We start from the raw sequence: 25,984 nt of genomic DNA, 5'->3' as shown, positions 1-25,984 counted from the left end.
GTCATGGATCTTCCCTCATAGCTCAGTGGGTAAAGAATCTGCCTGCAAGGCAGGAGACCTGGGTTTGATTCCTGGGTTGGGAAGATCCCCTGGAGAAGGAAATGGCTACCTACTCCAGTATTCTTGCCTGGAGAATCCCATGGACAGAGAAGCCTGGCAGGCTCAAGTCCACGGGGTCAAAAGAGTCTGACATGACTTAGCAACTAAACCACCACCATCACCGTACTGCTTCTAATTTTTTTAATGTTTTATTTTCATTAAATTATAGTAGCTGAATTAATTGTTTTTCTTTACCCTAGAGACATTATCACCTAAAGTGTAACACATTGGTCATTTTGCCTCCAAACCACGGTGGAAGCACAAATTCTTTCTCCTTAAATATCCTCCCATATTCAAAGCAGACTGCCAAAAATCTTCCTTGCTCATACTGTTTCCTACCTTACTAAGGATATACTAAAATTAATTAGGCAACAGTTTATTTTATGTTCTTTTTGTTTCACATAGGACAAAATTTCAAGAAACATTCTACTCTTCACAGTAACACATTTATTAACTGTAGCCTGTTAATTTTTAAAAAATAACCACAATTATAAAATTTCCATTTTCTTTCAGTGTTTCTTAGCTTAATTTTTCTGGCCTTGTTCATCAGTTCTTAAGATCAGCTACATTTGAAGTCAGATCGGTTCAGTTCAGTTCAGTTCAGTTGCTCAATCGTGTCCGACTCATTGCGACCCCATGGACTGCAGCACACCAGGTTTTCTTGTCCATCACCAACTCTGCAAGCTTGCTCAAACTCATGTCCACTGAGTTGGTGATGCCATACAACCATCTCATCCTCTGTCATCCCCTTCTCCTCCTGCCTTCAATCTTTCCCAACATCAGGGTCTTTTCCAATGAGTCAGTTCTTCACATCAGGTGACCAAAGTATTGGAGTTTCAGCTTCAGCATCAGCACTTCCAATGAATATTCAGAATTGATTTCCTTTAGGATTGACTGGTTGGATCTACTTGCAGTCCAAGGGACTCTCAAGAGTCTTCTCCAACACCACAGTTCAAAAACATCAATTCTTCAGCACTCAGCTTTCTTTATGGTCCAACTCACATCCATACATGACTACTGGAAAACCATATGTTTGACTAGATGGGCTTTGGTCAGCAAACTAATGTCTCTGCTTTTTATTTTGCTATCTTGGTTGGTTATAGCTTTTCTTTCAGGCAGCAAGCATCTTTTATTTCATAACTGCAGTCACTATCTGCAGTGATTTTGGAATCCAAGAGAAGAAAGTGTTACTGTTTCCATTGTTTCCTCATCTATTTGCCATGAAGTGATGGGACTGGATGCCATGATCTTAGTTTTTTTAATGTTGAGTTTTAAGCCAGCTTTTCACTCTTCTCTTTCACTTTCCTCAAGAGGCTCTTTAGTTCTTCTTCGCTTTCTGCCAGAAGGGTGGTATCATCTGCATATCTGAGGTTATTGATATGTCTCCTGGCAATGGCAATCTTGATTGCAGCTTGTGCTTCATCCAACCCAGCATTTTGCATGATGTACTCTGCATATGTACTCTGCATATGCAAAATGCTGGGCTGGATGAAGCACAAGCTGCAATCAAGATTGCCATTGCCAGGAGACATATCAATAACCTCAGATATGCAGATGATACCACCCTTCTGGCAGAAAGCGAAGAAGAACTAAAGAGCCTCTTGATGAAAGTGAATATAAGTTATAAGCAGGGTGACAATATACAGCCTTGACATACTCCTTTCCCAATTTGGAACCAGTCTGCTGTTCCATGTCTGGTTCTAACTGTTGCTTCTTGACCTGCATACAGGTTTCTCAAGAGGCAGGTATGGTGGTCTAGTATCCCACCTCTTTAAAAATTTTCCAGTTTGTTGTGATTTACATAGACAAAGGCGTTAGCATAGTCAATGGTGCAGAAGTGGATATTTTTCTGGAATTCTCTTGCTTTTTCTATGATCCAGCAGACATTGGCAATTTGACCTCTGGTTCCTGTGCCTTTCTAAATCAGATACCAACGTTTAAATTACCTATTTTATTTTACATCTGGCAAAAACCAGTTACAAATTTGGTAGTAAGGAGAAGGGCGTCATCTGGTGGCCAACGCCAAAAATGTCACAGTGGTTTTATGACTATAGCGAGTGGGAGTGGGGAGGGGGAGAGGGGTAGGGCAAAGTCCTCAGGGGAAAGGAGGAAAGGAAAACACACAGGATCACCTTTGGAGAAAAGCCCCTGAAATTGTGAGAGGGCAAAGATGAAACTATTCACCAGGTATTTGAATTGCTGCAATCACAGGGCACTGTTGAGCTGCCTTAACTGGGAAAAGAACAGAAGGAAAACAAACAAATCTGGTGAGGCCACCTGCCAGCAGTTGGTTAAGGCCTGCTGGGAGGTACAGGCAAAACTTGGTCTTGTGTTATAATAATATAGCCTCAGTGTGCTGTGTACTTGATTCAGTCTTCATGTACACACACACACACTTAAAAACAAAAGCCTTTCTCTCAAATACTGCAAGGTTCTTATAAGCTACACACTCTAATCATGACTAGAATTTTAAAATGCATGACTTTAAGCACTGAAGATATTTACAGATATCTCTAATTTTAATTTCTATGGACTTTGGGTCATAATTTTTTTCTTCCCCATTTTTGAATAAGTGATTAATATGTAGATTTTAATACAGTATTAAATTATCTCATTAACTATTTTACTAAAAATCCTTGGTTGCCCTGACATCATGCATGCATTTATTACTTGGCCTAGAATGCATACTGGTATCTCACATATTCGGTTTCTGAATAATTTTCTAAGGTGTTTACTCATATATATGAGGGATACATATAGTCTGACTTAAGCAGATGCTTCTATAGCTTCTATTTCTTGGCTGGATGAAATTGTATTCTCAGTAAAGTCTTCTTTAGCATGAATATTTCTTGAAAGTAATTTTTTTTAAGCTAATATTGAGTACTTACTAGATGCCAGGCCTTGTTCTAAATGTTAATTTAATTCCTCTGAAGAATCCTGTGACATGTACGCTCTTGTTATTCTGTTACCCTTATTTTGTTGTGTGGAAACCAAGGCACAGAGAGGTTAGTTAACTTGCTAAAGGTTACACAGCTGGAAAATGATCATGCTGATTTTTTTGTTTCCAGCTAGCCTGGCTCAGAGTCAAATTTCTAACCAATACACAATATCTCTCTCTGAGTCAAGAAAACACGTGGTTGATGTTGATGCCATTGCATGATTTTATGATACTCCTTTAAGTAACCATTCTGATGCCTAGTGACCATACCTTGGATATTCCCCGAGTGAGGAGAGGACCAGTTTTAACATTTCAGAATGTTTTGTTTCACACAGGCCAAAATTTCAAGAAACATTCTACTCTTCACATTAACACATTATTAACTGTGGCCTGTTAATTTTTTAAATAACCAGTTATAAAATCTCAAATTTCTATAATTTTTCATAAATATTTGGGACCGTTATTTTCTTTTCACACACAAAATTCTAACTATCAATTCACATTTCTGTTTATTCTCTTTATCATTCAGGGAGTATCACAGTTTGGGTAGCCTTAAGCACATGTGAATCATTTCTTCACCAGGTTTGGGTAGAAAGTATTGTTATTTTTTTTAAAAAAAATCAAATTCTGGCTTTTGACCCAAAGATTCTAAAATAGAATTTTGCTGTTTTCAGTGCATTTGGTGAGGTGCTGAACATAATACAATACTTGTATAAACTTCAATGAAAGTCTTGTCAGTTAACCTTACTCTGCAAGTCCATGAACTAGCCCAGATTTTATTCTGTAAACAGAGAGACCACATGGCATTTTCCTAAAACAGCAAGAAACTTGGATAATGCCAATGGAACTTCATTCAGTGTGTAAGAAAGCATTTATTTTAAACATAGGTGTAATAAAGATCTTTCCTTTGTGTACTTTTGGGTTCACAGTTTTCACCACTAAACAAATGCAAAATCCTTTCTTTGTGCTTTGTGTGTGTGAGTAAGAAAGTATTCCATGGAATTTAAAAAATCAAATTTAAGTACAAATGTGTTTATTAAAATTTTGAAACAATTGTTTAAGAAAGGATAATATTAGAAACTTGCTTGTCCAAATAGCATTTTCTTCAGTAGGTCAAAATGTGTTAAGAATATTTAGAGGAGAAAACCCACACAGGACAGCAGGCCTAAAAAGTGCAAGTGCCAACAACTTTTAGAAAAGAGTTTGAACTAAAGAGAAAATGCAGGGCAGTTAGGATTTGGTGCTTTGACTGCCATCACCCAGGTTCAATCCCTGGATGGGAAACTGAGATCCTGCAAGACATGTGGTGCAGCCAAAATGGAAAAAATAAAATTAAATAAAGAGGGAAAAGTAAGAACATTTTCTTAAAAGGTTAAGGAGAGGAAATGAGGAAAATAGGGACAGACACAGTAGATGTATATTATGGAACCAAAAACACAGCAATGGGAATGACAGGAAAAATGAATAATTAGAAAATAGGTCATACCAAAGTAAAGATTAGTTGACTGAAAAAGAGAAATACATTGAAGACTTAGATGGGAAGGAGATAAATCAGCCAGACCAGGAGTGGTGTTCCCAAATGCCTTCAGCTGTCAAGTTATAAATCTCTGGCAGGCTGGCGAAATGAGGTGAGATTGTACTTATGCATTTCCTCAACTATAACATTGCTCAAACTATCGCTACCCAGGGATTCCTTTTCACTAAAGTGCAATTATACCCCCAAAAGTGTTGATATATGCTGGTAATTTTGAACCCTGGCCAAGTATCAGAATTGTCTGTTAAATTTATATATTCCATGGAATGATATGAGAAGTGAAAGTGAAAAAAAGTCGCTCAGTTGTGTCCGACTCTTTGCGACCCCATGGACTGTAGCCTACCAGGCTCTTCCGTCCATTGGATTTTCGAGGCAAGAATTGAACCCGGGTCTCCCGCATTGTAGGCAGATGCTTTACCATCTGAGCCACCAAGGAAGTCCATTATCATTATGGAATGATATGCATAAATATAAATATATATATTCCTGAACTCTAGTATTTTGACTGAGTTTGTGATGGGTGGTTCTGGGCATTTTATATTTTTAGAAGATGTTTGGTTAACATCACTGTTTTATTTGTTGAAATATTTAATGTATCCACTTAGCCACAACTTGCTTGCAAGGTTTTAATTTGTAGGGTCTTGGTCACATAAATGGGGTTCTGTGATGCTAGGTTCACTTGGAGGATGAGTTCCAGGTGACCCATTCTCTTCCAAGCCACAGGACCAAGTAACACCTGGCTCCTAGAGGAGGATACATTTTTAACATAAATCTATATGTGTATACCCTTTAAATATTTCTATTATCACAGTCATGACTTTTTGAGTCAATGTCATTGAGAAAAGTTTAGAAAAGAAGAAATTGGGAAAAGCGAATAAGAAAAAAGGAACTATATTGTACCTTCATGAATTAAAAAGCACATGCAGATTTCATGTTTACATATGAACTCTGACTTCATACTTTTCCTCTGTAATGTTTGACATTTCTTCCTAGCTAAGTCTCCTTTATAAGGTGCAGGTTCATAGTGGGAGAGGGTGTTGAAAGGCAAGAGTCTAAAAACTCTCAATTTGGGGCAGAAAAATGTAACCCCACCTAATTATTTTAGAAGTGATATAAACTCTGTGCCATGCAGAGCTTTCCTGCCCTCTCCTGGGTCTTTCCTCTCCATTACTGGGTCTCTTTTAGCTTTTTGCCTTAGTCTGATGTTATAGTGTAAGGCCATATTTTCATTCTAAGTCTCACCAATAGACATTTATCTATTAACCAGGATTGGGGTCGGGGTGGGAGGGAGAAGTCTTTTTCTTTTTCAATTTAACTAGAGTGACTCTTACTGTGGAAATTTTCAAAAGCTGCAACTGGAAACTAAAGAGAAACCTTTTGATTGAGAAGTCCTTTTCAAACCATATTCAGATCCAATTCTGTTCTATGTTGCTTAAAAAGAAACAACAACAACAAAAAAAAAACAGGGACTAGCCTGTCCATAACCCTCTGTAATCTAATCAAAAGCCTCCCAGGTGAGGGCCCTGTAGGCTTAGAAATGACCTTAATCAAGTATTAGCCCCATCCTACGATTAATCCCCAACTCTACAAAACATCCGGAGAAGGCAATGGCACCCCACTCCAGTGCTCTTGCATGGAAAATCCCATGGATGGAGGAGCCTGGTAGGCTGCAGTCCATGGGGTCTCGAAGAGTCCGACACGACTGAGCGACTTCACTTTCACTTTTCACTTTCATGCATTGGAGAAGGAAATGGCAACCCACTCCAGTGTTCTTGCCTGGAGAATCCCAAGGACGGTGGAGCCTGGTGGGCTGCCATCTATGGGGTCTCATATAGTTGAACACGACTAAACGACTGTAGCAGCAGCAACAGCTACAGAACATGTTTTCTTGTCTCTAAAACTGAAGAAGGTTGAGAAAGGATTAATGGAAAAGAGAAAGGAACTTTTAAGAATTGAAGCCCAATCAGACAGGTGCAGAAGGCCAGGAAGAGGGTCCAGGGGCAACTGATTACTGAAGCCTATCTTTAAGTTCCTTCTCTCCCATGTATTTGCCGAAAAAGAAGTCACGCAGTACATGTTTGAATGGAGAAATTTGCAATTGTTTTTCTATTTTTTTACTCTTTCCATACACAGCAGTTTTAGTACCAGAGCCTCTTCATGGCCAGGTTTATAGTTCGTCTCATTAAAATGCGGCCTTTAAAATTGAAACATTAAAAGAATTGAAAGGGAAAGTCCCATCACCTATAATTCTATGTTCCTTTACATATTATTTTCACATTCCCCAAGGAACCATTATCTAATTTATTAGTTTTGCTTGCTCATGCTCAGTCGTGTCCGACTCTGCGACCTCATGGACTGTAGCCCGCCAGGCTCCTATGTCCATGGGATTTCCCAGGCAAGAATGCTGGAGTGCGTTGCCATTTGCTCCTCCAGGGGATCTTCTCCATTCAGGGATGGAACCCGCGTCTCCCGCATTGGCAGACTGATTCTTTACCACTGAGCCACCTGGGAAGCCTTAATTTGTTAGTTACCGAGCTATGATTGAAGGCAGAAGGGGAGGACGAGATGGTTGGATAGGATCACCGACTCAATGGACATGAATTCCAGAAAGTTCAGGGAGATGGTGAAGGTCGCAAAGAGTCGGACACGACTGAGTGACTGAACAACAACAACAAAAAGTTATGCAAAGGAAATTTGAAGTGGAGCTCTTTGCTCCATGTCCTTGAGCTGATAAGAAAACACTCCACTTGCGAATAGGCACAGGAAAAAAGGGCAAGACAAAAGAGAAACTAATGCTTTCGTTTCCTTGAAGGCCACCTCCCCTGCCAGGAGCTCACTGAAGACCGAGGTTTCCTGACCAATGAAAACACTGAAATGTTAATACCCCCCCCCTTCTTGCCCCACCCCCTGATGACCTAATTTGGAAAAGCCACCTGATCGTGTTGTTTTCAATCAGGTCCGCTTGAATGCTATTTAAGGGCACTGTCAAAGCCTTTGAGTTATTGCGACAGCAACCATGTCTGGTCGTGGGAAGGGTGGCAAAGGCCTCGGCAAGGGGGGTGCTAAGCGCCATCGCAAAGTCTTGCGGGACAACATTCAGGGTATTACTAAGCCAGCTATCCGGCGTCTGGCTCGTCGTGGAGGCGTCAAACGTATCTCTGGTCTTATTTACGAAGAGACTCGTGGGGTGCTGAAAGTGTTTCTGGAAAATGTGATCCGGGACGCGGTCACCTATACGGAGCACGCTAAGCGCAAGACTGTTACCGCCATGGATGTGGTCTACGCGCTCAAACGTCAGGGCCGTACCCTTTACGGTTTTGGTGGTTGAGCAAAACATCTAGCTTGAAACCTGTAGAAAAACTAAAGGCCCTTTTCAGGGCCGCCCAAATGTTCGCTAAAGAGCTGTTGGACGTTACTGAAATGTGAGTAAGGAGGTATTTTGTGTGAAAGAGAGCTGCTTTAATGCAGTTTACTTCTGAGGGGTTGGGAAGTGTGACTTTTTCATAATGGAAATAGGATTTTAGGCGCGGTAAAACAACCACCTTTGAAGATACTTGAAGCCTTTAAGTTTTGTGCATTCCGATGTCCAGCCTTCAAACTGGTTGGCGGGCGGTTTTAATGGAACAAAGCTTCGCATTACCGCCCACACAATACATAGCTATGTAAATGAGGGCTCTTTGCGAACAAGCTTTCATTGGCCGATTATCACCGTGGTGAAAAAAACCCCCTGCGTTACAAAGCTGGTTTCCTGTTAGCCAAGGCATAGAGCTTCCATAACGGTACCCGGAACAATCCAATTTATACCCGGCTCTTATGGGCGCTGGAACAAAGGCACAGAGTGGTCTAACCGGTTCCGCACAGGTTCGAGTAGTGCTTGGCAGCCGGCCCACTGCTGGGTGGGATGAAGCCAGCCTCCTTTTCCTCTTCAGTGAGTCTCCGGTACAGAAAATGGGCTCAACTGCCTTTTTCGGCAAGTGAAGAATTTTCCTTCACTATCCCAGCTCCGTAAAACTGGCCACTTTACCCAAAGTTCCGAGCTGTGGCTGAGTCTATACAAATCGAAACTATTGTGTGTAGTTATTTTCCATACAGGAAATAATTTTTCTTCAGAGGTCCGATTATACAAATGAATTCAGACAGTATATGTCCTAGTGAATCATCTGTAGAACATGGCTGTGTGTGAAACTGCTTAAATTACATAGTTTTGCATTGACTTCGTTCTAAGTCGCCCCAAATACCAAGGCCCCAAACAAGATAAACAGTATAAATGTATTATTTACGAGGATCTTTAAATAAGGCTAAATTACAAATTAGGTAAAAACAAACTAAATTGTTGAAAGTGAAAAAGATGCTTTTCCTAATACAAGCAGGTTTGGAATTTAAAGGTTACATTGAGCCTCCAACATCTCCATGCATCGTTTAACATTTTTCAGCCTGTGTAGGGCAATATGAACAAGACTCACTCTCTTCACTGACAACCACAATTATATTGACTATATTACAAAATCAAATTTTAATATATGTGCTTAACATACAGAAAATAATCTAACTGCTTTCATGGTAACGAAGACAAAAATGTCAATATTCTTGCAAATTGTAAAACGAAAACGTTTGATTTACACAAAATCACAGTGGAAAGATGTTTAATACGTTAAAAAAAAAAAAAGAAAAACACAAAACTTCCCACTAACCCAAATCGAGACCTTTGTTTCCGTATATTAACCCCTTTCCGTATATTAACCCCTGTTAAGTCCATGGATATGGAGTTCAGAACCCTTATACAGAATGATACATACAAGTACATACTGGAGTAGAATTAGGAGAAGAAAAAAACAAAACGTGGTAAAACATAGTTGAGGCATGGGGCAGATCTCCACTCAGAGACTAGGCCTAAACTTTAAACGTAGTAGCTTTTGAAGAGGAATTCTCTAGTGGTGCAGATGGTAAAGAATATGCCTGCTAATGCAAGATTCCTGGGTTTGATCCCTGCATCGGGAAGATCCTCTTAGAGAATGGCTGCCCCCTCCAGTATTCTAAGAGCATTTGAGAACTTAAGGAATGTGCCCTGATTTTGTTAGGATGGACAATTCTCTGGAATTGGACAGTACCCATGCTAAAGTATCTGTACTGTATGTTCAATAAGATACATTTCACCACATTACAGGTTCATTTATCAAATACTTAGAACCAGTAGTCTTCCAGACACTTATGGAAACGATGTTACACCCTCCTAAAATCACTTAGGTGGCTCTGAAAAGAGCCTTTGGATTCTATGAAATCTGGTGAAGAAATGTTACTTCTTGGTTGTTGCTTTCCTAGTATTAGTTTTCTGCAGGGTCAGCTTAGGATTCCCAGTTTTGGGCTTTCCTGCCCTGGCCTTCACTGGACTCTTCCCGTTGTTTGTCTTTGCTTCTTTTAGCTTTCCGCCCGTTCCTAGCAGCTTTCTGAGCCACCGTGGCCCTCGGCTTCTTAGCTCTTTTGTTGGCTTTACCATTCTTCGGAGACTTTGAATCTCTGGATAAGGCCAGCTTCCTATTCTTCGCAGCAGCAGGTTTTTTGACTTTTCCCTTACAAAGCTCAGGAACAGCCTTCTTGCTGAGCTTGAAAGAGCCGGACGCAACGATACCCCTAGTCTGTACCAGGATTCCCTTGCTCACCAGGCCTTTGAGACCCAGCTTAATGTGACTGTTGTTTTTCTCCACATCGTAACCTGCGGCTGATAGTGCTTTTTTCAGCGCAGTCAAGGACATGCCAGCTCTCTCCTGGGAGACCGAAAGTGCCTCAGTAATCAACTTGGACACTGATGCGCTTGCTGTCTTCCGATTTACACCCGTCAAGCCAACTGGCTTCTTTACCCGCCTCCTCGCTTGAGGTTTGTCCATGGAAGCCGGAACCTGGACGGCTGGAACGGCAGGCGCCGTCTCGGACATAACAGCAAAGAAAAACAGAACATATCATTCTGCCAGTACTCGCTAAAGTGTCGCTGGTTGTAGGGGAGGAGACCCTCAGGGCCTTATATAGGGCAGGGCGCGCTGTGATTGGTTCATCGCTCAGGCACCGCCCCCGCCCCTTGGGGGAGGAGCATTTGTGTTTGTTTCACTTCCAAAAATTGAATAGCTCAAAAATCTCTTGCACGGAATTGCCCAGGTTCTACTGCTGAATAATCCATAGAGATACAGATTTCAGATGCCTTTTCAGTTTTTAATGAAAAATGACTCTGTATGCCAAAGCTATTCAATAAAGCTCTCAATTGTCACCACAATTTAAAGAGAAGAACAAAACTTCCTCTTTTCCTTATAACTATAAAAGTAATTTTAAACGAAAGACTTATCTCATGTTTCCTGAGTGGTTTTCCATATGGTTGGCTTCCAGTCGGTGGAAAAAATAAGTTATTCACACCTTTATTCTAGTTGAAAATTATTTATGTGCATGAGGGAAGTAACACATATATCTTAGAAGTCTCACTGCAGACTTGAAAGATGCTTTTAGAATTGTTGAAAAAACTTCAGGGTACCACCTTATTTGGGCAAACGCAATCTAGTAAACCATGATCTACAGGCATGTGGATTGTTTGTGACTAAAATAACTTCTCAGTCTCTACAGCTTGATAGCAGACCCTCAAGCATGAAGTAAATAATATGGATCTCACGCATGATATCTGCTTGGCCAAAATCAGGTCCCCTTGTGGCTGGCGTCCTAAACTGAGTTTTGTTTCTGGTTTCATTAGTTGAAACCTTACCCCTATGTCCACCCCCATCTCCTTGACACTTCACTGTAAAAAAAACAAAAAACCCTCAAGGAAACAGATACAATCCCTCCCCTTAATATAAAATGTGAGGCAGGAACCCTGATAAGAAGAGCTCCTTGGAAACCACAGACCCAGATCTCTAAAAGGACTGGCCTGGCATGTGTGTCTACAGAGCTGTGGGGAAAGAATGACTACGATAATGTAATACTTCTTCTTCTGAAATACTTCAGAAGAAATCAGATGGTGAGACTTGCAAACTTCTAATTGCAAAGTAAAATAGAAAAATCTCTTTCACTCTCTTTGCTTCACATCCATGCACCCACATGTGCACATACACACAAACATCTGAAACAAAAACTCTGAAAACAATGCTACCTTAAGGGTTCTCTGATATATTTTAATCGTTTATTTTATTTTATTTTTTAAAAATGCTAGTTGTAAATCATGAGATTGATTTCACAGCCTACTAATACATTCTGACCCTTTGAAAATTTTTTCTCCTTAGATTACAGCTTACTGAGGACTCTCTTTTAACGTGTATTTGGTTTCCCTGAACTTTGGTGATCCCTTAGAGGTTGTGCCATTAATTGTCAGTGATTTAGGGTTGGGTTATGGAATGGACAGAATATATCATTGCTGTAAAAATAACAAAGAATGGAATTTTAAAAAATTCTTAGATTCCATAATTTAATATCCATAGAAAAAAGATTCATATTTTGCATTATAAATCTAAAATATACCATAAAAACAAGCTCACACATATATACAGTATATATGTGAGAATCGTTGTCCCAAATATTTTTCCCTCAAATAGTAGAAAATGTAGGAATTTATTTTATATATGAGGAACCTGAGTCACAGAAAAGTCACATAACTTGCCTAAAGTCTTAGAGCTAGTGAGCAGGAAAGCTGGGACTTTATTTCAAGAAGTCTATCTTCAAAAGGCTCTGCTTCTCCCATCTCACTCTTAGTCTTCTCAGGCTACTCAAACAAAATAGACTGGTGGCATAAACAATAGAAATTTATTTCTTCACAGCTCTGGAGGCTAGGAAAGGCCAGGGTGCCAGCATGGTCAGGTTCCGGTGACACCTCTTTTCCTATCCTATAGACGGCTGCCTTCTTACTGTGTCCTTATACAGTCTTTCTTTAGTGCATGCGCACCAGAAGAGTGATGGCTCCCTCTTTCTCTTCTTGTGAGACCTGGAATCCTATTGGATTAGGGACCCATCTTTATGACCTCTTTAACCTAAATTACCTCCTAAAAGCTCTGTCTCCAAATATAGTTAACAAAAGGGGTTAGGGTCTTAGTAAATTAATTTGGAGAGGGGCAGTGCATAAGTCAATCCATAGCCACACTTTTCTCATGTACTGGTTAGGAGGCTTATATGAAACAATGTAGGTAAAAGCAGTTTTAGTTACACAGGGCCAAACATGGTTCATTATTCCAGCATTGTCCTGGACAGAGGAGGCACCTGATAAATAGTTGTTTCTTGATCTTAACCTAAGATCCTACCTACTTATTCTTTACACGGTGATTTCCCATGGAATGATTGCAGGCACGTCCATTATTTTACAGCAGTTTATTTTTTATGGGGTCATGGCTAATAAAAGCATGGGAAAAAATACTACCTCTATTCATAATAAAGGAAATTACAGTTCAATTTTTTTTTAATCTATCTGGTTAACAATGCTTTAAAAGTGTTCTCAGTAAAAATGACAGCTATGAAAACAAGAATTTTTAAATTATACTGGGATTATAAACTGGCACAGTCCTTCTGAAAGGCAATTTGACAATGTATATATTAAGAACATTAAAAAATGATTTTACCTTGGGATTTAGTATTCTACTTCCAGAAGTCTATTCTAAGGAAATAAATATTTAAACAGAGATTTACATACAAAGAAGTGTGGCCTATATGATTTATAATGCATAAAAATGGAACACAATCTAAATAGCCAGTAACAGAGGACTACTTGCATAAGTAATAATATACCCATTAAAAAATGTGTTTCTAGGCATATTACCTAGAAAACTCGATATATGTACATACATAGCATGATACTTAAATTTGGTTTTTAAATGACATATATTTTTATAGGTGAATCTCATATATGTTCATATTTATATATTCATAGGTCTTATATACATATAGAAAAGAGATACTAAGATTTAATTTTCTGTTATGTATTTTTCTTCTTGCAAATTTCTCAAATAGCCATTTAAAATTTTTATACTCAAAATAAATGCCTTAGCCAGGTTCTCATTGATTTTTCTATGATTGTTGAAAATATCTTTTATCTGCTTCTGGTATCAGTCATTTTCATTGACTTATTTTTGAGATATAATAAAGTCCAGCGGTGACCAGTAGTGGGAAAATACTTTTCTAAAGCCCATTTGCTCCTCCTGTAAAAAGAAAGATCGATTGATTAATTCACTTCTATAATTCATCAAATATCTGATACTGACTCAGAACAACAATAATCACAATGGCTAATGTTCTTTGGGTGTCTGTTCTGTGCTGGGCAGTGCTCTAACCACTTTATAGGTACCAATGGATTTATTCTTGCACAAGCTTCTGAGGTACCTATAATGGTACTCCGTGGTTTAGAGTTGAGGAAATTAAGGCTTGGAGAGATTGAGTTTCCCAGGTGGGACAGCTGTTGGATGGTGTGCCATCCTCTACAGTAAACCCAAACCCTCCAATGCTTAAGTCTGTGTGCACTTGTAAATAAAAGATGAGCATGATCTAGTTAGTGTCCAGTAAGTCAGGTTTGAGTTCAGTCTTGAAGGGCGGGTACTCATTTATCAGGTGAGGAAAGAGTGTTAGGGCTTTTCACAAAGGAGACATAGTGACGAAGGCCAGGCGATGCGGATTTTCGAGGGTGAGGTGCTTTGTGGTGAGCCTTGTGGAACCGCTTATGAGGAATGAGGAAGGCGCTTGCATGACAACAGGTTGATGAGTTCCAGCTTGTTATTCCCACATTAAGTAGTTTTAACAGTTCCCAGAAGCCTCCCTTCTCTCAGATGCTCGTCCCTCTGGGCTGCTGGCAGATGAAGTCATTCCCCACTTTTCAATAAGCCAAATCAAGCATCTAATGGAAATATACCCAAATGCTTAGTCTCTTTCTTGGGTTGTTACAAAGTGCATTTTCCAACTCCTCTTTGGGTGCTAGAAGAAGAGACAAGTACTCGAGACACTTCAAAAGTAGATTGTATAGGACTTTGATTTCTCGTCTTTTTCTCATTCCTGGGTCTTCCTCCAAGAGCTGGGTAAGCACTTTGCAACTAACATTTTATTGTTTGAGAATAAACTGAGTTAACAGAGGAAAGCACTTAGACTAGTAGCTGGCTCATACTAAGTGCTACACTAGTATTAGCTACTCTTATTATATTGAACATTTTAATGAGTGCTAATGTACAAATTATATCTACTGATCCTCTTGATTCCCCTGTTTTACATTTTCCCTTTCAATAGCACTAATTCCTTTCTCATATTCTATATAATTACTTATTGTAACTATTGCTTGTTGCCTATCTTCCCTAGCTGAGATGTAAGCTCCAAGAGGACAGTGACTGTCTTTTTCCAAGAGATCATCACTGAAGATGGCTCCTTAGCCTCTAAATGAACAAGAACCAGAGGATGGTCCATAGAGCCAAAGGAGAAAGGGAAGGAACCCTTCCTTAGACCATCCTGTCTACATTCAACTCTGTCTACAGTGCTACTCTGTCTACATTCCTTCTGTGGTAGAAATATCAAAGAGGGAGTTCTAGCATATGTGGGAGGCTAAAAACCAAGAAAAACAAAGCACGTGCAAATCTGACTGCAGTATAGAACATGAGAGAAAGAGACCACCGACAGAGGGCAGGGGGAAGAGCCCATCAAATTGTGTTTCATGTCAGTAAATGTAAGTATGTCATTAGACATTTGACCAAACCCATAAAACCTACAACATCAAGAATGAATCCTAAGGTCAACTACAGACTGTGGGTGATCATGCTGTTGTGTCAATATAAGCTCATCCTTGGTTGGTTAAAATGTATATATATACCATTCTGATGAGTGATGTTGATAATGGGCAAGGCTACGTGTGTGTGTGTGTGTGTGTGGTGGGGGAGGTAGGGGATATTTTAGAAATCTCTGTACCTCCTTCTCAATTTTGTTGTAAACCAAAACTATCTAAAAATATCTCATAAAAATATGAATGCAGGAAAAAAAAATCCAATCCACTCACACTGTTTATGTCTAGAACTGATGGAGTCAGGCTCAGTCTCTAATGTTTAGAGTCAAAGATACTGAGCACTTTCCAGAACCTCCAAAAAACTTTCACCCTGATGCTCGCTGGTATCCTTGACTCACCTTGGAGGCTAGCAGGCATTCTTCCTTTCAAGATCTCAGAACTTGCATCATCTCTGTAGAATTCTTAAATATGTAATTGTATTTATTTCTTTCAATTTTAAAAAATATATGTATTTCAGTGCACTAAAGCCAAAATGCATGTGTTTAAAAATCTAGTGAGTAACATTTATCATCTGAACTGTTCATGCAAATCCAGCAATAAAAAGGGCACATTTAAATCTTTGATGTTTTTATATCTTGTCCTACAACTGAGATAAGATCTATTATATTAGGGAAAAAAGTGAAAAGAAAATAAAGAAAAACAAAGAAGAAGAGGAGTAGAGGAGAGAAAAAAGAAAATGAGAATAAGGTTTTATCTTTATTGCTTTTGAAGCCAATTCTTTTACTGTTCGAGAACTTGGGCTGAAAGTGATAAGATCAAGGTTTTACCCCAGTATCTCCTCCTCTATCTATGTCAGTTTCCTCACAGAATGAGACAAGCCTCAGCATTTTTGTTCCTTCATCTCTCTGAGCCTGCAGCTGGGACATCTAACACCATGAATACCCATAGAAAGACAAAACTAGCTCTTTCTATTAATTACAATACAAATTGCTTATTAGATGATAAGGTTATGTGAGTCTTTAAATAAGCAAATCAAAGCCTCATTTTCCTCTCTCAGAACTGAGGTGGGACAATAAGAAAGTTGCTGATTCTCCAAATTTACTTTCTTTTTCCTAATTTACAATAGGCTGCAGTCCATGGGGTCGCTGAGGGTCAGACACGACTGAGCGACTTCACTTTCACTTTTCACTTTCATGCATTGGAGAAGGAAATGGCAACCCACTCCAGTGTTCTTGCCTGGAGAATCCCAGGGACGGGGGAGCCTGGTGGGCTGCCGTCTATGGGGTCACACAGAGTCGGACACGACTGAAGTGACTTAGCATAGCATAGCATAGTACCTGAGGATACATCAAGCTGATTTTCAGAGTCCAAAAAGATTAATCAGAGTCTAGGCAACTGTGTATTTGACCCAATTTATTTTTATGCTTAGTCATCCAGGATTGCACAAGGTGAAAGTTTGGAAAAGCTAACTCATTTTAAATGCTTTTGAATTTAGGTCTGTTGGACTGCAAAGTACTGAATCTATACATCTTTACAAATCTGGAAGTTTCAAGACAAATGACAGCTATCATTCTTTATGTCCTTAGGTATATGCTTAGGGACCTAATCAAATATAAATGGAGAAAGAAAATGCATGTTCGTTCAACTTGTTGGGCCAATGTAAATTCAGTGGAATCCACTGGCAATCTTTTCATATTGCTTTTGAAATTCCTATCAAGGTCTTCAGTCATAAGCTGCCTTAGTTCCCTTTAGGATGTAAAGAAGGATATAAGTGAAACTTGTCAAACATCACACAAAAAGTGAGTACCTACTATGGGCCAGGCACTCTTCAAAGTGTGTTCTATGCATTAAAGGTGTTTGGTTTTTTTTCATTAAAGGTCTTTGATCATCACAAACATCTAGAAGGTACGTGCTATCACTATCATCCTCAAGATAGAGAAGAAGCACAGAGAGATTAATGGCTTGCATCAGTCTTACAGCTAATAGTTGGCAAGCTGGGAGTTAAATTTGGAGGTTCTGTCTCCAGGGGCTACACTTTAGTCATCAGGGAGCAATACTGTGCTGTCACTTTACTGGCATCATATCATTTCTAGGACAAATATTTTAACTTGTCATTTCATTTAATCCTCACCCGATCTTCATAAGTAGGTAATTATTATCACCCCACAGGCTCAGAATAGTAGGTCTGTCAAACAGTAATTCAAAGTTGTTCTATTAATTATTAGCACACTGTTTACTTGTGTATAAGGTATATCAAACAATAGATTATTTCATCCAAAAAGGTCAAAAAAGATGTCTATATAATAGAAAGAAGGAACAAAATGCCTGCAGACTGTCCATGAACAGGATATCATGTTTGTACATTATTTTCAGTAGGAAAGAGTTCACTGTGGACAATCTGTTCTTACATAGATCAAAGAGGATTTAAAAATAATGATGATTCTCTATAAATTCTCATGATTGGCTATGAAGCATAATGTGACAGGCTGCCTCTGTGTAATATATTCCACCAACTCTCAATCAGTATTTTCATTTTAGATAGGCTATATCTTCACCATTTCCAGCATCAAAGTCTATCAACTTCCCCACTTTGATCAAGACTCTTATTGTCAGTTGTAGTGGGTTTTAGTCTCCTCTTTGGAACATTTTGTCATCTGCACATTAAACAGAGGAGGAGAACAAAAAGTTCATGAGGGCAATCACATATATAATAAGAAATATTTGAAAACTCTTTAATCTTCAAGTACTTAATTGATAGGTCTTAAATAGAAGAAATAGAAATAGAGGAAAACAATAGAATGGGAAAGACTAGAGATCTCTTCGAACAAAGCTAGTGGAGGTGATGGAATTCCAGTTGAGCTATTTCAAATTCTAAAAGACGATGCTGTGAAAGTGCTGCATTCAATATGCCAGCAAATTTGGAAAACTAGCAGGGGCCACAGGACTGGGAAAGGTTAGTTTTCATTCCAATCCCAAAGAAAGGCAATGCCAAAGAATGCTCAAACTACTGCACAATTGCACTCATCCCACATGCTAGCAAAGTAATGCTCAAATGTCTCCAAGCCAGGCTTCAACAGTATGTGAACCATGAACTTCCAGATATTCAAGTTGGATTTAGAAAAGGCAGAGGAACCAGAGATCAAATTGCCAACATTGCTGGATCATCAAAAAAGCAAGAGAGTTCCAGAAAAACATCTACATCTGCTTTATTGACTGCCAAAGCCTTTGACTGTGTGGATCACAATAAACTGTGGAAAATTCTTCAAGAGATGGGATACCAGACCACCTGACCTGCCTCTTGAGAAATCTGTATGCAGTTCAAGAAGCAACAGTTAGAACTGGACATGGAACAACAGACTTGTTCCAAATAGGAAAAGGCGTACGTCATGGCTGTATATTGTCACCTTGCTTATTTAACTTCTATGCAGAGTACATCATGAGAAACACTGGGCTGGAAGAAGCACAAGCTGGAATCAAGATTGCCAGGAGAAATATCAATAACGTCAGATATGCAGATGATACTACCCTTATGGCAGGAAGTGAAGAAGAACTAAAGAGCCTCTTGATGAAAGTGAAAGAGAGTGAAAAAGTAGGCTTAAAACTCAACATTCAGAAAATGAAGATCATGGCATCCATTCCCATCACTTCATGGCAAATAGATGGGGAAACAATGGAAACAGTGACAGACTTTATTTTTTGGGCTCCAAAATCACCACAGATGGTGACTGCAGCCATGAAATTGAAAGACATTTGCTCTTTGGAAGAAAAGTTATGACCAACCTAGCTGCTAACTGCTGCTGCTAAGTCACTTCAGTCGTGTCTGACTCAGTGTGACCCCATAGACGGCAGCCACCAGGCTCCTCCATCCCTGGGATTCTCCAGGCAAGAACACTGGAGTGGGTTGCCATTTCCTTCTCCAATGCATGAAAGGGAAAAGTGAAAGTGAAGTCGCTCAGTCGTGTCCGACTCTTAGCGACCCCATGGACTGCAGCCTACCAGGCTCCTCCATCCATGGGATTTTCCAGGCAAAGTACTGGAGTGGGGTGTGACCAACCTAGACAGCTTATTAAAAGCAGAGACATTACTTTGCCAACAAAGGTCCATCTAGTCAAAGCTATGGTTTTTCCAGTAGTCATGTATGGATGTAAGAGTTGGACTATAAAGAAAGCTGAGCACCGAAGTATTGATGCTTTTGAATTGTGGTGTTGGAGAAGACTCTTGAGAGTCCCTTGGACTCCAAGGAGATCCAACCAGTCCATCCTAAAGGGAAGCAGTCTTGAATATTCATTGGAAGGACTGACGCTGAAGCTGAAACTCCAGTACTTTGGCCACCTGATGCAAAGAACTGACTCATTTGAAAAGACCCTGATGCTGGGAAAGATTGAAGGCAGAAGGAGAAGGGGATGACAGAGGATGAGATGGTTGGGTGGCATCACTGACTCAATGGACGAGTTTGAGTAAGCTCCTGGAGTTGGTGATGGACAGGGAGGCCTGGTGTGCTGCAGTCTATGGGGTCACAGAGAATTGGACATGACCGAGCGACTGAACTGAACTAAACTGAACTGAAAATAGAAGAACAGTTCTCAAAGATCATTTTCATGGAATTAAGTTAAATAAGTGTCATTTTTTCTAATTGCAGTTTTAACTACTTAAGCCATACTCAGAAATAGATTATGGAGTACACAGTCTTTTGTTCAAGAACGTTTAGTCAAGGTACAGAGGACTACGTTCTAAGGATTTAAAATTATTTTCAAATACTTGTGAGTCCTCATTCTCTCAGTAATGATCCCGTGTACTGAAGCTGGCCAGGCTCCTCTGTCCATGGAATTTTCCAGGCAGGAATACTGGAGTGAGTTACCATTTCCTCCTTCAGGAGATCTTCCCAACCCATGACTCAAACCCATGTCTCATGTGACTCCCGCCTTGGCAGGCACTGCAGCACCTGGGAAAGCCAAACACAGAGAGTCTTCTAATACTTGGGAAGAACAAATCTGAAATCTAATCATTGAAAAAACAGATAATGGAGAAAAGGTCAAAGAGTAACACAAAAGGAAGAAGAAGGAAAAAGCGATCTATTCTAGATCTCATCTGGATCTGTAGAATCTTAAGAGGAAAACTTCCTACCTCCAAAATTCTGAAAATCTTTTAGTAAGCCTCCAGATTCACTTTCCAATGAGAGTGTATATCCAAGTGGTAAAATTCTAAATGTGTTTACTATGTGAAAAAAATAATCCATTTGTCCTGAAGCTTAAAAACACTCATAGTTTAAAATACTGGAAATGGCCTTTTCTAGCATTATTAAGGGCTTCCGTGTGGCTCAGGTGGTAAAAGGAATCTGCCTGCAACTCAGGATACCTGGGTTGGGAATATCCCCTGGAGGAGGGCATGGCAACCCACTCCAGTATTCTTGCCTGGAGAATCGCCATGAACAGAGGAGACTGGTGGACTATAGTCCATGGGGTTGCAAAGAGTCAGACATGACTAAGCAAAGCATAGCATTGTTAAAAGTTGACATTTTTTAAAAATGTCTCTTTTAATACAACTTTTAATTTTATATTAGATAGAGGTGTGTCTGTTGAAGTCTTCGTGTAGACTGCATTTATTTTATATATGACAAATGTAGCTAACATTAGTTTCAGGAAACATCTGATAATTGAAACATGTCAAGTGAAGAAAAAACAAGTCACATGGAATTTTCAGTACAATTTCAAATGATAAGAGTTTGAGACTACTCAGATGTAGATCATATTATCATTATTATTTTGGTTAGAAGTAAAATTTTGGTATAGTAAAAAATAAAATTTTTATAGTAAAAATTAAATCTTTTGGGTAATTATACTTTAAATTATTTGTATTATCTCCTTAGCAGTTAGTGGGTCATATAGATTGATATGTTCTAATATTTTATCTATGATCTCATTTTTTATTATTTAAAAGGATTACAGATATTCCCAGGTTGTAAAAAAAAAAATCCATATATTTTGAAACAATAACATGAAATTGGCTTGTTAATGTTCACTGTCCCACCTTTATGGTTTTTCAAGTTATACTAATTGGAGATAAGGCAAGATTCAATCACTTGTTACGTCTTTGAGCTAATCAACATTTTTGTAAAATCTGAACTAGTTTGTGCTTGCTGTTGGAGTTATTTTTGGCTACATGACTATAAAGTCTGTGGGTGGTTTTACCAACAGTTATGAGAGATTTGGATAGTCAATTTTTATTGAGGGGATGGTTGATAAATATAATTATAAATTCAAAGTTTTTAACAGCAGCTTTAAGGTGCATTTACTTTATTAGCATAAATAAGACAGCACATATTAAATTGAATTTACTACATTAATGCGTGCTTCCCCGGTGGTTCAGATGGTAAAAATCTGCCTGCAATGCAGGAGACCCAGGTTTGATTCCTGGATAAGGATGATACCCTGGAGAGGGGAATGGCAACCCATTCCAGTATTTTTGCCTGGGGAATTCCATGGACAGAGGAGCCACGGGGTCGCAAGAAGTCAGACACAACTGAGTGACTTACACACACATGTCACCTGAATGAACAATAACAACTTCCCATTAAATGAATAGACCAAACATAGCCATTGTCTGTGTATAGATTTGTGTTTCTCTGTAGCTATAGTACTTGGTTAGAGTCAGAGCTGTTTGTATTAACAACAGCCCTTTTAGGAAGCAGGCAATTGTATTCCCTCACAGGCATAAAGAAACTGGGAGGCCATTCAAAACCTTCCTTGTTCTCTGGGCTCACATGTATCCTTTACTTACACCCTTTACAAATTTAAAGTGCCAAAAACAAGCATACCTATTCCCATTCTCCGAAGGCATCTATATGCTCTCTAACCTATTAATCTATGATCATTCTCAACTGTGTAAAAATAAAAGGCTTGCACAGTTCTAATTGTTTTTAGTGATGTGTATTTTGTACTCTCCAATTTAGAAATTGCTCAGCTATCCAAAGATTAGGCATTCATTTACTCAATTTAATACCACCTAAATTTTGTAGTATCTATAAACTTTGAATTCACGATTTAAGTTGACACACTGATTCAATATGATTTGTAATCTTATAAAAAATAATTCCATTTTAAAAGTGACATTACCTATCCACTTTATCACTATCTTGTGATAATTTAGTTCAATGCATGGTTAACATAATGTAGAATTTTAAATAAATAGATGTTAACTCATCTAATCACTAAACCGAGTTGAAGTAACTTAGCAAATTTAAATTAGCTCTTTTTTTTTGAAAGAAAATAATCCCTAAACTTGTGTTAACTAGAATATTATGGTAACATTACTTTTACATTATGACAATAATAAATAAAAAGACATAGATCCATTTTGTAAAGCAAAATTTTAAGCCAGTAAATTTATCCAAAAAGTTATATTAGAAATATTTGACTTTTTCCTATAGAATTACATGCCATGTATTAAAATATTTAAGTTGTTTGAAGATAGTGGAGTAGTTCTGTTTCTTATCTCATAACTTGTTAACAATCACCACTAATTAAATCCAGTTAAACTTTGTATTTTTTTGCCTGAGTAACCACTTAAGATGTAGCCACATTTAAAGAATCAGGAGAATTTGATTTTCCTCTTATTTTAAATTGATGTGTTTAGCCTTTATATAAGCTATTTAAAATTTGAGTTTACATTATAATTTTTAAAATTTCCTGCTGAAGTAGATAATTTCTTTAAAATTATTTGTATTCATAAAGCTTTAAGATTCTCAATCACCCGTACAATTTTTAGAGGAGCTAATTGTGAAATGTAACAAAAATTAAAGATATTTAATTTAAAAACAGCACAGAGATTTAAGTATGTTAATCGGTTAAACAAACAAATGTGATTATGATTAGAAATGCCTTGGGGAACACCATCGCTCAGAATATGAGTAAAGTCTCTCATATCCTTCAAAGGTTGGTAGGAAATTCTAGTTTCCAGGACCACATCCCTCACAATGAACTCTTTAAGGATTGTAAACTATTAAATGTTTGTTTTAAAACAGGTATTGGAAGTGCTCTCTCTCTTTTTTAACGTAATTCAATAGCTCTATTTATAATAGCATATTTCTTCTCTCTCCTCTCTAACTTTACTTAAAGAAGAGACAATTTATTATTATTATTATTTTTGAATTACTGAATCATAAACTTTTGAGGCTTCAGGATACCAAGACAGGCCAATTCCATGAAGAAGATTCTATTTCCTTGTTTTTTTTTTCCTTCAGTTTTCTGTTGGGTCTACAACTTTATTAAGGTAAAAAGTTTTAGGTGGCCATTTTATATTTACATTATTTTTGAAGCAGGAATATTGCTTTTGCAGATAAAAACAATTATTTGGACTCGTATTGAGTAATCACAGAAACAGTTTTGAAAGAAACTCTGATTTTTAGTTAAAAGAACACACAGTATATAGACACAAAACACCAAATACAGTGGATCCCATCAAAGGCTAGAAAGATAAACACCAGCTTCCTGATTCTGTGTTCTCAATTGCCAGAGATTATATAAGAATCCTCAAACAACCCCCAAAAGATTAAGAAATGAACCAAATTCGACCTTGTGCTTTGCCACCAATTAGGTGACTCAGGGGTGAAGAATCCACCTATAATGCAAGAGACTTGGCAGAAGCCTCAGGTTCAATATCTGGGTCCGGAAGATTCCTTGGAGAAGCAAATGGCAACCCACTCCAGTATTTTTGCCTGGAAATCCCATGGAGAAAGGACCCTGGCAGTCTAGAGCTCATGAGGTCACGAAGAGTTGGACACAACTTGGCGACTCAACAGTAACAAAATCTCTTACTGTGCATGGGCGATCAGTTGCTCAGGCTCAGTCCTTCAGTCAATTTTCCAGGCAAGAATACTGGAGTGGGTGGCCATTTCCTACTCCAAGAAGATCTACAAGATCCAGGGGATCTTCTTGATCCAGGGATGGTTGCATCTCCTCCAGAGGCAGGTGGAGTGAATTCTTTACCACTGCACCAATCACTTAATGATCTAATCATAAAACCACTAATGTGTATCCAATCTAAACACCAAATCAAGAAGCAAACTGGGCAAAAATAAATTTCAGCATGCAGCCAAGGGAAGAGAAACAGGAAACTCAAAAGTGCCCAGGGCTAGACGAGGTATATATTCAGGTCACATTTCTATTGATTCCTAAGGTAGGACTCAGGTAAACAATGTCTCGGTGGACTTTTCAGAAATAAACTGTCAAGTGTTAATGATTAGCCAGCCTGCTCTTGTACTGAAGAGAAATCAAGCAAGAATTACTTCATCCAACAAAGACAAACCAGAATTTATATGTGAGGAAAACAGGAAGAGAACGAAATAAAAATCTTGTAGGCAGCCTGGGTTTTTTGAACCTATGTTTGAACCTAATTTTCAAACCCATGTTTGAACCTATTTTGGGTAAACAGATTAGGCAGTGAGGAGAGGTTGGTCTGATTTGGATCCTCAAGCATGGGGCAGGCTAACCAGAGGTATAGAAAAAAAAATCCTATGACAGCTGTTAAGGGACTTGGAAACATAGTTTGAGGAGCTGGTGTGAAAAGCATATGCCATTGACCTATATTTACACTTCTACGTTATTTAGGCCGGGGCTGCACATCATTTTTTAGCATACCTTCCAGGTTAGGCAGCCAGTGATTGTGGAGCTGTTCCAACGGAGGCCTGACTAGCAAGCGTCAGACAGGCCTCTGTATTTTTCTTAGGTGTCAGAGAAAACTGAACACTGAAGAACACAGGGTTTTTGTTTCCTTTGTAGCAGATTTTATGCCTTTAGTCTACTCACCTTTTTTAGAGAATGGAAACGTTACTCCGAAGTGCGCTCTTCCCCTCCCTCAACCCGTCCCGCCCAGCGACTGCCTGGTTTGGGAATTTTGTGTGCTTCACACTGTATGCTGAATACAATTGCAGTCCTTTTCCTCAGCCCGCCTAGTTTCCCCGCTTTCCATTACTAGTCCTCAGTTCAGCTGTAATGGAGACTTGTCGAATTGCAAGCCTCTTAAACTGATATTACAATACACCAGCCCCCTTTTCAGTTTTTTATAATTTCTCATTCAGATTAACGTACTCGTTCCGTCAGTCCTTAGGCCCATTAATGAAAGTCTATCGTACATAGATTACAGCTCTCTCTGTGCACACGTGGGTGGCTCTTAAAAGAGCCTTTGGGGTTAGGTGTAAAGACGCTTACTTGGCAAGTTTACTTGGAGCTGGTGTACTTGGTGACAGCCTTGGTACCCTCGGACACGGCGTGTTTGGCCAACTCCCCGGGCAACAGCAGGCGCACAGCCGTCTGGATCTCCCTGGAGGTGATGGTCGAGCGCTTGTTGTAATGCGCCAGGCGCGATGCCTCGCCCGCAATACGCTCGAAGATGTCGTTGACGAAGGAGTTCATGATGCCCATGGCCTTGGACGAGATGCCAGTGTCCGGGTGGACCTGCTTCAGCACCTTGTACACATACACAGAATAGCTCTCCTTGCGGCTGCGCTTGCGCTTCTTCCCATCTTTCTTCTGGGCCTTGGTCACTGCCTTCTTGGAGCCCTTTTTCGGGGCAGGAGCGGACTTGGCTGGCTCAGGCATTTTAAAACCTGAAAACAAGAAAGATAAATGGAAAATAAGAAGCGGATTTCTGCTACTTATAGGGCCTTTATGCTAATGAGGGATGCAGAGCGTGTCTTAGTTAATTGGAA

General features: G+C 39.1%; 3 protein-coding genes across 3 annotated transcripts; 1 reads left to right on the top strand and 2 right to left on the bottom strand.

The window, feature by feature from the left end:
• The first annotated feature begins 7,570 nt into the window (after positions 1-7,570).
• On the top strand, positions 7,571-8,222 carry H4C3 (H4 clustered histone 3). Its single transcript, NM_001374531.1, has one exon. It carries the CDS (start codon positions 7,588-7,590, stop codon positions 7,897-7,899), a length of 312 nt encoding a protein of 103 aa, NP_001361460.1. The 5' UTR covers positions 7,571-7,587; the 3' UTR covers positions 7,900-8,222.
• Positions 8,007-10,560, bottom strand: H1-6 (H1.6 linker histone, cluster member). The gene is given in 2 exon segments (XM_059880730.1): positions 8,007-9,964; positions 9,966-10,560. Coding segments are annotated over 2 exon segments (636 nt in total). The 5' UTR covers positions 10,502-10,560; the 3' UTR covers positions 8,007-9,864.
• Positions 10,561-12,884: 2,324 nt separating this feature from the next.
• Positions 12,885-25,905, bottom strand: H2BC4 (H2B clustered histone 4). The gene has a single exon (XM_059880733.1). The coding sequence runs from the start codon at positions 25,872-25,874 to the stop codon at positions 25,494-25,496; it is 381 nt and encodes a 126-aa protein (XP_059736716.1). The 5' UTR covers positions 25,875-25,905; the 3' UTR covers positions 12,885-25,493.
• Positions 25,906-25,984: the final 79 nt, after the last annotated feature.

Source organism: Bos taurus, chromosome 23 (genome assembly GCF_002263795.3).
Source record: "Bos taurus isolate L1 Dominette 01449 registration number 42190680 breed Hereford chromosome 23, ARS-UCD2.0, whole genome shotgun sequence".
In the NCBI taxonomy this organism is placed as follows: domain Eukaryota; kingdom Metazoa; phylum Chordata; class Mammalia; order Artiodactyla; family Bovidae; genus Bos; species Bos taurus.
This window is presented reverse-complemented; position numbering and strand designations above follow the sequence as displayed.

Coding starts and splice junctions, on each gene's coding strand:
- H4C3 (NM_001374531.1), top strand. CDS start 7,588: ATGTCTGGTCGTGGGAAGGGTGGCAAAGGCCTCGGCAAGGGGGGTGCT.
- H2BC4 (XM_059880733.1), bottom strand. CDS start 25,874: ATGCCTGAGCCAGCCAAGTCCGCTCCTGCCCCGAAAAAGGGCTCCAAG.